Source organism: Pocillopora verrucosa, chromosome 11, assembly GCF_036669915.1.
Source record: "Pocillopora verrucosa isolate sample1 chromosome 11, ASM3666991v2, whole genome shotgun sequence".
NCBI lineage: Eukaryota > Metazoa > Cnidaria > Anthozoa > Scleractinia > Pocilloporidae > Pocillopora > Pocillopora verrucosa.
The window spans coordinates 8,495,896-8,509,063 of NC_089322.1; the positions used below are offsets into that span (position 1 = coordinate 8,495,896).

Below are 13,168 nucleotides of genomic sequence, written 5' to 3' on the forward strand. Positions count from 1 at the left end.
GCCAGATATATAGGGACAGCAGACACAAAATCCATCAATAAAAATAATATAAATTGGAGAGATACTCTGGACCTCCATTATTTGTGTTTTATTATTGAATAAGAAACAAACGAAACCTAAAACTAAAAAACCAAAAAAAAAGCAAAAAAGTACAGAGTGGTTTTAGTAAAGCCATAGCCTCACGAAGACTTATTCAACGTAATCATTTTATCCACCCTCGCCGCGTATGGGGTTTTACGTTTGTGATGATAGGGAGAAACAAAAAGAGCTCTCCAATTTAGTCAGGGTTTCGAGATCTGTATTTCTATATCAGTGAGATCAAAACAAGTCAGTGAGTTCAGCGCAAAGTTTTTACTTGTTCTTCTAAAACGGACTCTCCACGAGGCATGTATCGATCAAAGCCCCTCCGCTATTGAAAATTCGAGTCGAAACTCATTCACTCTGGTTTGTTTTCGTAGCAGAAAACTTGAGGACTGTTGTTTGACGATGAGCGGAGGATTTCTTCCAGATCCTGATCTTGTAGAACTGTGAGCTGGTTGTCCTTCATGCACCTGTAAAAGGAAAAAAATGGGTTTATACAAGGTTGACTCTCCGACGCTATATGACTACGACAAAAAATTAGTTACCACGGTAATTGCCTTACCAAAGTGCAAATGAATTTTCAGGTAGCTTGAAAGCAGCAGCTGCCTCTTTCAAAAGTTCCACGGTTGAAACTGACTCGTCCACCTTAATAGATTGTGTGAAAACCAATTCGACGTCACGTGTTTTTCTAGGCTCAGCGGGCACTTGCGATGGAATGGGGCTTAGGCTTTTTGATCTTGGGGTAGGCGGGAGGGGCTTGGAGGGAGGTCCCATTTCAACAGGAGTCCGTGGTCGGGAATTTTCCGGTGGAGTTACTGGCCTAGATCCACTCTTTGAACTCTTTGTTGAAGATCGGGGTGAAAGATATCCAGAATCAGTTCTCGGAAATCTCGGAGTAGGAGAAGCACGCGGCGACTGTTGAGGGCTGTCTACAAAGTCAGGTACAACGGGGAGCGGTTTATTGGGAGGTTCCTTCCCAGATGCGACTGTTTCGTTTTTCCGTAAGTCGTTTAGCAGTGCATCTCTTGTGGATTTCTAAGGGCGAGGTCAAAATAAAAAAAAAGTAATATTGTTTTGTTCTGTTTATGCTTTCTTTTTCTCTCTTTTTTTTGTTTCTGTTTTCTTTGTTTTTTTTTATTTTTTTTTGAGTATGTGCAGTCAAGCATTTCTAAGATAAACAAACCATGTTGCATTTACCAGAAGCGAGGATAGTGAAGATAAATTTCCAGCACAAGACCTGAGTACTGAGACGGATGTGGATCTGACGGATCTTTGCTGTTGCAAGGAATTTCCAGAGGGCATCCAGGTTTATCATTTCATATCATTTCCGTGACTTATCAACTAAAATTCAGCACTGTGTTTTCATTCATAGCTTATAGTGTTTCATCGCAAATTACCCCAACCGATGTCTTAAGTAATTGACCAGAACAACAATCCAGTAAAATGAATTCAGCACTGAATTCCTTTCTAATTCTGTGATATTGAGGGTCCTACGTTATTACGTTGTTACTGACCACATAAGCTGCTTGAGGGAGGTGCTGTTCGGAAAGAGATTCATCTGCCACAGCCTTTGAGAGATTCGGAGAACGAGGTGGGGAACGAGTCGGTTGGGGCTGCAATGAGGTTGAAACAAAACAGAAATTAGCTCAGCCGCAATTGTACTACTGCCCTCCTCTCTTTCACAGACAGTTAAGTGTTGCAGCTCCTCCACTGAATGACCCCTCACCACTACCAGGATCCAGGCCAGAAATAATTTTTTCAACGGAAGGCACCCGAATATTTCCCCTTCTAAAAAATTAGACATTTTATATGCCCTTATATTTATTGTTTAAGCTCTCTGTGACATCTCTCTTTCCACAGGAAGCAATCAAGGCAAACAAAACTAAAGAAATGGAATAGAACTTTCAGAATTATCAATAATATGTCAGGTATCAATCTATCTATACATACATTAATAAATATATATGTATATATATATATATATATATATATATATATATATATATGTGTGTGTGTGTATATATATATATGTATATATATGTATATAATGTAAAATTTGGACTTTCGTAAAACAGTGCTATATATATATTCTATTTGGAGAGTTTGTGTGGTAATTTACCCTAGCTGGTGTAGTTCGTGGGCCAGGGAAACTTCTAACTTGAACCTCAGCAACGACCTGAAGGCAACAATAACCCATTTCACTATAAACCGTGGATCAGCATCCATTTGTGACATTCTAGCAAGCAAATATAATTCATATAGGGGGTAATTTTCTAAAAAGAAACTGTGGTGCCGAGTCAGCGCGGAATATTACAAAATAATTTGGTCTTATCAACTGAGTTAGTAATGTAAAGGCTTAAAACGTTAGCTTTAGAAACACTTTAACGTGGCTTATTTACAATATTGTTCAGACGACCTACGAACCTTGGATTTCTCCATGAATTTATGTTCTTTGTTTATAGCATCAGTGGCTCCTTTTGAAGGTTTGAAAACAGATGGCGATGGCATCTTAAGAGGCTCTACACTCTTTCCAGACTGAAATGAAAAAGATGAAAAAGAAAATAAACATCTCCGTGAATTTTGGGATCAGCTATATGGTGTTTGCCAGCTCTTGGTGAGTCAGTCATTCTGGTAGAAGTTCTAATTAACCTGATTCGTCCCGGCGCCAGTCAGTCGGGAAAGCATGATCAGTTGGTTTTCAATTTTTTTATGGTTAATATTTTGCGAGTGGCATAGTTATTCTCTCCTTTTCCCAGTAGTTTATTTGATTTGTTGAAAGATTAAGTTCTTTACCAGTAGGAATTACTGGTTTTTCTCTTTGAGAAGATTGGTTAAATTCTTTGGTGGTTGGTTGAAAAGATGATTGGTTGGTCATATGAGAATTTATACTGTTGATATGTTACTTTATACTATTATGTTTTACCAAGATTGCGGTCACATTAACTAAAAGCTGTCAGATGTAACTTTCATTTCTTGTCACTGAAATATACATGTCTCGCTAACCTGCCAGCAAAGAAGAAGGTCCTGAATGACGCTTTGTCGTGGCTCCATCTTGAATTGTAAGGCCATCAAAAAATCATTCTTGGCTTCTTCGGCATTCTTTAATCTGGACTGAGCAACGGCCCTGTTAGCTAGAACCTACACACCCAAAACAAAAACACTATTTGTAAACTGGAGAGATGTCCTAGGTAATTTGAACAGGTATAAAACACACTCATTAGACTGAATGAACACGAGCACCCGAGAATTGTGTGGAGGAAAACGAAAGATGACGAGTGTGTCACGTTTTTGTCAGTTAGGACAGGTTCAGCAATGAGAAATAATAATAATAACAACAAAAATAAAATTGAAAGCCTACCTCACATAAGTAAAGGTTAACCTTCAAGCCTAATTGATCATACTTTATCAATTTGTTTCCACGAAGAAATAAAGCAGCGTCATTAAAGTTCCTTAAGGCTCTTTCATTTCTGAAGCAATGAAAAAAAAAATGGTTGAATTGCAATACAAATAATGGTAATAAGTCTGAGTCGAGTACAGTTGGATCGGTAATCAACGAAATCGGACGACCGCGAAGCAGGAGTCCGATTGTTAATCAGGAGAATGATTACAGGCAAAATTTGACGAAGTCCTCTTACCAATCAGTCAAAACTATGACAAAATCTGAGAAAAAAACTAGCCATAACTTAGAAGTTTCCACTTGAAAGAAGAAAAAAAAACAAGAACAATTGTTGAAGTGGCGAAATGCTCGGTGACCATATACAACGCATGATATGTCCTACTGGCGCTCAATTCGGGCAGGTGATGACCACTTACATTCGATAATAAGGTTATCATTTTGATTATCTGAGGCAAGTTACCTTGTATTTTACATCAAATTTTACCGTTGTAGATGAAAGAGTTTTGCTTTCATTTTTTATTTGAAACAGCACAATAATCTTGCTTAGATTCTTTATAAGGTTGACAAGTAACCAAGTTAAACAATATATAGCAGCAAACTTCAAATCTTCCTCACCTATCTAAAGCCAAATTGACGCTTCCCAAGGTATAATGGGCGATCGCCATCATTGGGTCTTTTGCTATTGACTCTTCAAATGCCTTATAGAAATGGAGTAGATCATAATAATCATTGTTAGATCATCTACTTAACAAAAGAAACATGCACACTCCGGTAATGTGTCACACCTGTGCGGCCATTTCCATTCTTCCAAGGGCCAGATACATTTGTCCAATGTTAAACAGATTTCTGCCCGAAGTGATCAGTTGCTGTGAAGAATCAGTCCTTCCTTCTAGAGCCATAAAGTTTTTTAGTGCCTCTTCGTAGTTGCCCTTCTCCATAAAAGTCACGCCATCTTTCCAAATCTTCAATATTTCTACCGTGGACATCTCCTTCATGTCCAAATGAATTTTAAGAAATGAGACGCAAAAATAAAATGCTGAACACTGCTTTCCTGGCGTCAATCAGAACACTACAACAAAAACAACAGCGAAACACTAACTAATTGAGTGATCATCCAGGCATTATTAGTAGAGGCGATTGCTGAGGAAACCCGATGGATCTCCTTATCATGAGTTATCTTTCTTGATCGCGCATTACTTCCAATCACTTTGAACTGACTAATAATTATGTAGTAACATTGTGTGAACACAGACGACCAAAGGGCTTCCAATATAAACTACATCACCTTTGTTTTAATATTGAATTGTTCCCGGAATCCCTCATCGCTCACCGCCTCAGTTTTAGTCTAGATTAAATATATCCAAGGATGCTCTTATTTCCACTGGACATACATTACATTTCTAATCAGTCCATCGGACTACTAGTGGCTCCATGACAAAGTAAATTAAATGGATGAAGTTGTGCTCACCTCACTTTGTCTTCAGCTTGACTGGATTTTAGCCGAGTTGGTGAATTTGATTGAACTTTGAGTGCACCCGAAAATTTGTTTGACGACTGAAAGCAAATTTATTATTTACAGAGCGGAAGTCGAGAACAGGGTGTGTATACAAGTGGGATGTTTCTGCGTTGACTGACGCACGTTTATACTTTGCGGATGTAGATGAATGAATAATCAGCGCTGTGGGAAATTCAGGTTCCCTTTCAATAATGAAAGGAATTTTCGATTTATCAATTATACGACATAAAAAAGGTGAATTCTTATGATTATTTGTTCAAGATCCTTTATATAATTTGACGTAATTTATCAAAAAAATGGAAAGTCAGTAATATGCCAGAAATTCGTATTTCCTTTTTTGATCGTCATTACGTGCCATTGATCGAAGACAGTTCAAATGTTGATTTCTTGTTAACTCATTTATCTCCTCCCTCTGTGAGTGACCCGAGTCAATCACTATTAATACTTGCGTCCAATTTTATGTCGCGACGGTACTAACAAAAACGATTTCATAAATCTGCCTAAAAATATCTCGAAAGCGTTATTAAACAAGCGCATTGTGCCATGGAATTAAAAAACTGTGCTTTGCATTTGCATTTGAAAACATAAAATGTCTCTTACAGAAGCTATTTTCAGGTCAAAGACCTGCCGACTCTGTTGTTCCGTTATTTTTAGCAGATAAGGAAGAAGTCAGAAGAAGGAACAACAAAGTGCATTGCATGATATTTAAGAACTAAAGGAACATAATCAGGCCAAAGGCAAATCAATGCCATTATGGTGATACTTAAATAGAAATTCAGTTAGGTTCTGTGTCATCATACAAATGCAGACTTATTGCTTACCGAATGTTCCAAACTACCTTTCTTTTAAAAGCTGTCTCAGCAGTAGCTAAGTTCTTACGAAGCAAACATGTACGTGCAACTTTGTCGTAAGAACAACTTGACGTGGAAAGACCTCTTGATATTGAAATAACAAAAAGTCCAAGAGGAGGCTGTTGATTGGAGCCAGTGACTTAGTGAAGCTTGAAAACCTATCATTTGCATTTTGCTTTAATAACATTTGAGGAGCAGTGTTGTAGCTTTTATCTCGTGAAAGATGACGATAAAATTAAGAGTAAAAAGGTCAATTTGTAACACCATCTTCATGGCCATAAATCCAAATTTATGAAAAAGATTTACTGGGAAAATGTTTCATGTTTATTTCTACCGTCCGCCTCCTTGTTTGAAGTACTTATTTCACACTCGGTTACCGATTTTGACGTACTCTTTTCCGCTTTGCAAGCCGCGCAAAAATCACGCTGCCGACCAATTTGGTCCCTTTTCTCTTGATCGTTAAGGTAAAATATATACATCGCTCGATTTAAAGATTACAACCATAGCAAGAGCATTCCAAAATTATTTAACCAGCTAGACTGCCATTCGGTGCAACTACTTTTATAGATCATAACAAATTCCAATCATTCAACAAATATAAGAATATTATATTGTTCATCAGACGCTTGAGAGAGCAGCCAACTTAGTGTAAACTGCAGTCAAATGTTATCTACTTCGGCTTATTTAGGTAACAGTAAACTTTTGGGCTGCTGTCTGATGGCGAGTGGAGAATTTCTTCCAGATCCTGATCTTGTAGAACTGTGAGCTGTGTGTTCTTCATGCTCCTGGAGAAAACGGAATATTGTTGGGTTTAATCTATTCAGCACTTCTTTTAACTATTTCTATTGAATGTCAGACTCGGCCTCCTCAAAGTGGAATCTGTGTTAGTTTAAAATTATTGATAAGGAAATGTGCAGAATGAATCAGTGATTCTATTCTGTTAGTCTCTTCTTTTCCCGTCACCTTAATTCCAACTTACGTCATTTTTTCCGAATTCTCTACGCACCAATCTTGATTCCTTTGAGAAACCAATCAAACAACAAAGCGTTTGAGATGAACAGAACATCAAATTCATAGTAGAAACAACATCAATTGTCTTACCACAATGCAAATGAATCCTCGGACAATTGGAAAGTATTGGCCGCGGTTCTCAAAAGGTCCTGAGCCGAGGCTGATTGGTCTACTTTAACAGATCGCGTGAGAATCAGTGTGACGTCACGTGTTTTGTTTGATGTCAAGTCTGACTTTCTGGCTGTAGGAGCCGGAGGGAGGGGTTTTGTCGGAGGCGCGTCTACTTCAGTTGAAGACCACGGTGGTGTCTTGGGTGAAAAGCCCCCCATTTTTCTTCTCTGGGTAAAAGGTGAACGATTTCCGATCCTAGAGCCTCCTGTAGAAGAATCCCCAGGTGAAGCTGGAGATTGACTTGGACTGACCGGGCTCTGAAGGTGGCCTGGAGAAGGGTTTTTTTCGGCCTTTGCTTTACTGGAAGCGTCTCTCAGAACGCTGTTTGATTCTTTTCCTTGGATTCTGTTTGGCTGAGCATGTCCTTTTGATGTCTAAAACAAAAAGCGTATCACCGATGTTCCACCTTTTCATGTATAAAAGCAGTCAAGATATAGAAACGCATCGCTCGTTTCTAACTTTGAAAGTGGTTGTTTTCTATATTATCATGTTGTTACATACCGCCTGGTCAGCTGGAGGCTGGTGCTGTTCCAAATGTTGTTCATCTCCCACATCTTTGGAAGGACTCTTCGGTGAACGAAGATTAGTTTAAAAATTACATATGAGTTGTAATTATGCAAGTGTAATTATGCAAGTGTAATTATGCAAGCTTGTAAGCTTGTGTCTCAAAACATTCGAAAGAGTGGTAACCAAGCTCTTCATATTTGAAAACAATGATTTCGCTGAAACTAAACACGATAATTCATGAAGACCTTCCAGTGATATTATTAACAATTATCTGTTGGAGAGTTACCTTTGTTGATTCTGGACGTGAATCAGGAAACCTGGTAATTTCACTTTGTACAACAACCTAAATAGGAAATTTGCATAAAAACCACACAAATATAAAGAAAATAAACAAATATGTGCAAACCAATCATAAAACAAAAAGAGAAGAGATTCAATAAACAAAAACTTCAAAAGAGAATTAATTTATTTTTACATGTTGGCATCAAACCCTAAATGAATAGTACCTTGGAGTGGCCCAAAAAATTTTGTGTCTTGTTAATAGCATCGATTTGACGTTTTTGTGGTTGATATACAACGCAAGAGGGTAACTGAAAAGGCTCCACTTCTTTTCCAGACTGCAGAAACAAAAACCAAACTCAAACTCAGGATCATTGGAGGTTCAACAGTCAGCTAAGCATTCATTATTGAGAATTGGTCGGTTTGCGGCTTAATAAGAGAGCCAGATGGTCAGTCAGACGAGAAGTGAGTCAGTTCGACAGCCAGTCAACCAGCTAGTTGTTATGTCAGTATGTTCGCCAGTTAACCAGCCGGTTGGTTGGTCAGTCTGTTCGCCAGTCAAACAGCCGGTTGGTTGGTCATTTTGTGCGTCATTTTGGTCTGTCTGTTCGTCAGCCAATTAGCTGGTTGTTTGGTCAGTCTGTTCGCCAGTTAACCAGCCGATTAATTGGTCAGTCTGCTCGCAAGCCAATTGTCTGGTTGGTTGGTCGGTCTGTTCGCCAGTCGGTCAGTCGGTCACTCAATGAGGTCTTCAATCGGTAAGTCAGACAATTGGTTCGTCAGCAATTCAGTCATAATCAGGAGATGAATAAGCAAGTCATTCTGCTGTTCAATACGTTATGAGGTCGATCAATAACTTGCTAAGTAAATCAACAAGGTTCTTCTTCGGATCTAGTGAAACAGTTCACAGCTGTACAGTCCCACCTGCCAGGAATCAAGGAGGTCGTCAATTGCACGATGACGAGGTTCAACCTTAGCTTGAAGAGCCTTTAAAAAATCATTTTTGGCTTCTTGAGCATCAGCTAGTCTGGATTGAGTAATGGCCCGGTTGACTAGAATCTACAAATCAAAAAAAAAAAAAAAGGTAAGTACAGTAACGATGTTGATAAAAAAGAATATGAAACAACAAGACGATGAACCACTTCAAACAAAGAATAAGGCTTTTCAAGGTAGGGTGCGTATGGTTGTGAAGAATATAAGAGAAAGTCTAAACAGCTTACCTCACACAAGTAAAGTTTGGCTTTTAAACCTAACTGATAATAATTTATCACTTTGTTTCCACGAAGAAATAAATGAGCATCATTAAAGTTCTTCAGTGCCTCGTCATTTCTGATGGAACAAAAAATTTAATAATGCTATTCACCTGTGCTTTTAAGACATCCGATTTCTATTACTTGCGATACTGCTTGCAAATATAATAATTTGTCTGCTCCCCTGTTAATTTCAAGACGTAAGAACCCTTAGGTTGGCTGGCAAGAAATCGATGTGTCTCAATAGAGAGGATAATAAAGTGTAAAAGGCAGAATCATCCGTAGGGAAGCGTTCTAACGTATTTGTGGAAACCCTCGATACTACAACGAACATCATTTCTGGCGAGAATTACACTAGTGTTAGGTGGACTTTAAACTAAGCTTCCATGTTCGATAACACAGCCAAAATGAGAGAGAGCATGGATAACTGTTCCTTACCTGTTCAAAACCAAGTTGGTGTTTCCCAGCAGGAAATGAGTAACTGCCGACATTTTGTCTTTTCCTATGGACTCCTCAAAGGTCTGATGGTGAGAAGAAATTGTTCAATGGTAACATCATTCTAAACATAATTGCATTCTTTTACCTTAAATGAAGTAATTAGCAACTGTGAGACACGACTAGGGGTTAAATGGTATATATAATATCTACCTTTGCTGCCATCTCCATTCTATCAAGAGCTCGATACATCTGTCCAATGTTAAACAGATTTCTGCCTGAAGTGATCAGTTGTTGAGAAGAGTCAGTCCTTCCTTCAAGAGCCACAAAGTTTGTCAGTGCCTCCTCATAGTTGCCCTTCTCCATGAAAGTCACGCCATCTTTCCAAATCTGCAAAGTCTTCACCATGGACATGTCCCCCATACTGACACAAAGCTGGGTGCCAAAGGAACGGGGGACGTTAAAAATATTTTTCCTTTTAAGAGAACGTTTCAGTTCTCTGGTTTGATGAGGGGGTAAGAAGAGGTGTTAGAACTCGTTCTAATACATCTGATGACACACAAGTAGAAAAATTAAGCCATCTCTCACCAACAAACCCTAAACTATTTTTCAGACCAGAGAAAAAGTAGACTAAGATGGAGAGACAGAATGTTACAATGCGCTCTATACGAGATAGAATTTATATCATGGGTTATGGCAAAGCGTGGAAGGGGGAGGTGACATTATGGTATCTGGCCCTTCTAGTTTCCACAAGAGAAAATTAACAACCTAAATCAACGGGTTTAAAATGTCCTTGAATACGCGCGAAATCTCAAATTTATCTGTCAAAAAACTTTTGATGAAAACTGTTTGAATACCATTGCTATTTCCCAGCGAAGATCCAAGCCACTTAATTAAATTGATCCAATGTTTTAACATTAGTTCACTTAGTTTTGTCATGGCCAGGTCTATCAATGAAGATCAATACCACACAAACCTAACTGGGCTAAATTCTTTCGGCCACGTCAAGTTTGCAATTTTGCCACTTGAATTTTTCAATTTATTGGATGAATGTGAATATAATTTCACTGCCAGTCTTGCATTCTTTATTTTCATAGCAGTTCATGTCTACCTTTTAATTTTATAAGCAAGTAAGTGCTTTGCCCAAACGAATATTTGCTTGAAGCGCGTACATTTGAACTTGTTAGCTGCTGCCCCCTCAGGCGGCCCAGGCTCCAGCTGTATGATGATCATCTTGCTAGAGTCATTGCGAAATTCTAGGAGTTTTAATGGGAATATTTACGACCGTTCTTAGGAATAAAAGATACAGTCAGATTCTCAATAAAAAAAATACCTCACCTGACGTCCACAGCGCATCGCATGCGAGCTGAGCGCCTACTATGTTGAAAATAAGCCATTTCAGCGAGTTATCCATTTCTAGGTTTACTACGTACATAAGAAAAGCCCATGTTTCCCATGCAAACTCTTAGAATTTCGCCATGACTCGTATTTCGCAAGACGATCATCTCACAGCTAGAGCTTGGGCCACCTGTGCTGCTCCCAGCTTTCTGTAGAGGTGAGTAAAAACGTAACTGATGACTGTGAAAACCTATCTAAAAGATCTCTTAAGGTTTTAGCATAGGGACAAGAAGAAAATTGAGTATAACGACATTTTATTTTTGTTGTTGTTTACCGTTGCCATCAACCTCTTGCCGCTTGCACTTACCGATGAAGGGAAGCATATCATATCATTAATGCTTAAATAAGTGTCGTTGATAATAAATCGTTACCCAGACGTTCAGAAGCGGGCCCTACGTAAAACTGCAAGTAGCCTCCCCGCAGGTTCACCAATATCAGTTGTTAAACCTCTTTTTCCTGATAAAATTCTAAAAGAAAAAATCTTTGACAGACAGCAAAGATCGACCCTGTTTGGAGTTTGAGTAACTTACATGCGTCTCAGATGTAACTTAGCCACACAAAAAAACCACTTACCTAAATCTGGCTACTCAAGTTTCCGAAGTTTTTGCACGGTAGATAAAATGCCTTATAGATATCAATGGGCTGAACTGAAGGTCTACTGATCCAAAGGCTGTGGCTTGCGTGATTAAATATCCAACAAAACTGTCTGAAGGAAAGGTCAACTCACTGAAGCTAATTAAGCTTGACGGCGGTTTTAAATTCGTTTGCGAGATGAAAACAACATTACAGTCCGGAAAGGAAAATAAAACTTTGATACCCTAATTTCCGATTTCATTAAAAAAAAAAAAAAAAGTACATAAAGACGTTCCCCACAGTCTCACAGTTCAAATGCAAAGAAAAAAACCTGTTTAAATCTAAATGCAAAGTAACATGTGGCCTGGATGAAAATGATAACTACTCAATGTAATATTATCACGTGCTATTCGCCCTTTATTGTTTTCACTAAAAACTTCGACGAAATAAACACGGAAAATTTCTCAAAGAGTCATTTGTCAATATTGCTGGATCGAAATCAATCAAAAAAATTTTTTTTTTGCGGAAAAATCACGTCTCGTCTCAATTGCCATCTGAAGTATAATAGGTATACTAAAAATACCTAAAAGCCTGAGGCTAAATTAATCACGGTGACATCAAATACTGCATCACTCAGGTATTTGGGTTTAAAGCAACTAATTGGATGTAAATCTTTTCTTCCATTGCGTCAAGAGCAGTAGCAGTTTTCATGGGAGTACGTGGGCTCACTTAAAAACTTTAAGAACAAATATCGTTACATACGACTTCGTCTGCTCTCAGTGGGCAGTTTTGAGGTTGCTTTAGGCGGAAACGCCTAACAAATGGCTCCAACGCCGCCCCAGCTCTCATCACGCCATCAACCGCCCACAGAAGAAAGATATACACGCTATCCGCGTACTCGTTGGTTAAAGAGCTTACAATGACGCATTCAAGGAACTGCAGGGTATGATTTGTGTTAGATAAACAAGTGATGTCCTAATCGCTCTGACGTATTAAAAAATACTCCAGCATAATTTTTGGCCCAAAGGTCGATCAGGTTCATTTGTTTTTTTCCTTTTATTTATTCATTGACGAGAAAATTGGGTCATAAACAAGACAAAACGTGTTTATAACATTTTTGTAAAAGGGACGCATAGTTAACAGGCCTCGATCCCTTTCATTAACTATTGCGATCAACAAAAATTACCAAGAAGATTTCAACGTTGTGGTGAGTTTTTTCATGTTGAGTATTGGTAGTAAATGAAATGATCCGCCCAATATAACAGATTCAATTTACTCACACGCCATGTTTGTTTGGATTGCCCCTGAATATAATGATGCTCTTTATCATTTGTCACTTCTGAGTGTGGCGTATTTGGGTCATTTAGTCAGTCGATTGTTCTCGGTTATCACGCTCATCAAAAACCAAATTTTCTCGAGAGGACTTAAGATTCTGACAAATAGTTTCAGAGATTTTACTATATTTCATTTAGTTTCTGTGAAAGCTTCCCAGCCCCTTTTATTTCAGCCGCTTCTCAAGATTGACTTGACTCGACGAAAAAGTCATTGTGCGAGAAATATACGAGGAGCACCTAGAGACTGTCGATCTATATCTCGCAGCAGCATGCAGCTCTCTTAACATAGCCAAAATTGAAACTATTTGATGCTAGAACATTCAAACAATCCTGTGCTCTGATTGGCTCCCTGGCGAGTTAGAGAG

General features: G+C 38.5%; 1 protein-coding gene across 15 annotated transcripts; it reads right to left on the bottom strand.

Moving 5' to 3' along the window:
• Positions 1 to 72: 72 nt before the first annotated feature.
• LOC131789858 (neutrophil cytosol factor 2) lies at positions 73 to 12,436 on the bottom strand. Of its 15 annotated transcripts, none has more exons than XM_066174196.1 (12): positions 6,825 to 6,956; positions 5,816 to 6,630; positions 4,764 to 4,823; positions 4,264 to 4,467; positions 4,094 to 4,176; positions 3,440 to 3,548; positions 3,085 to 3,219; positions 2,506 to 2,616; positions 2,201 to 2,257; positions 1,596 to 1,694; positions 644 to 1,116; positions 73 to 551 (listed from the first exon to the last, which is right to left on the bottom strand). In XM_066174196.1, exons 4-12 carry the CDS (start codon positions 4,462 to 4,464, stop codon positions 437 to 439), a joined length of 1,383 nt encoding a protein of 460 aa, XP_066030293.1. In that variant the 5' UTR covers positions 4,465 to 4,467; positions 4,764 to 4,823; positions 5,816 to 6,630; positions 6,825 to 6,956; the 3' UTR covers positions 73 to 436. The 15 variants fall into 15 exon arrangements, with proteins under 15 accessions (XP_066030293.1, XP_066030291.1, XP_066030290.1 ...); XM_066174194.1 differs by having other exon boundaries at positions 4,264 to 4,547; XM_066174193.1 differs by lacking the exon at positions 4,764 to 4,823 and adding an exon at positions 4,947 to 5,032 and having other exon boundaries at positions 4,264 to 4,547.
• Positions 12,437 to 13,168: the final 732 nt, after the last annotated feature.

Bases quoted from the DNA above. Each gene is read 5' to 3' on its own strand.
- LOC131789858 (XM_066174191.1), bottom strand. From the start codon at position 10,895: ATGGCTTATTTTCAACATAGTAGGCGCTCAGCTCGCATGCGATGCGCT. The intron at 8,152-8,737 runs GTGGGACTGTAC...TTGTTTCTGCAG, and splicing joins ACCTCCTTGATTCCTGGCAG to TCTGGAAAAGAAGTGGAGCC. The intron at 7,402-7,528 runs GTATGTAACAAC...TTTTTGTTTTAG, and splicing joins AGCCTCCAGCTGACCAGGCG to ACATCAAAAGGACATGCTCA.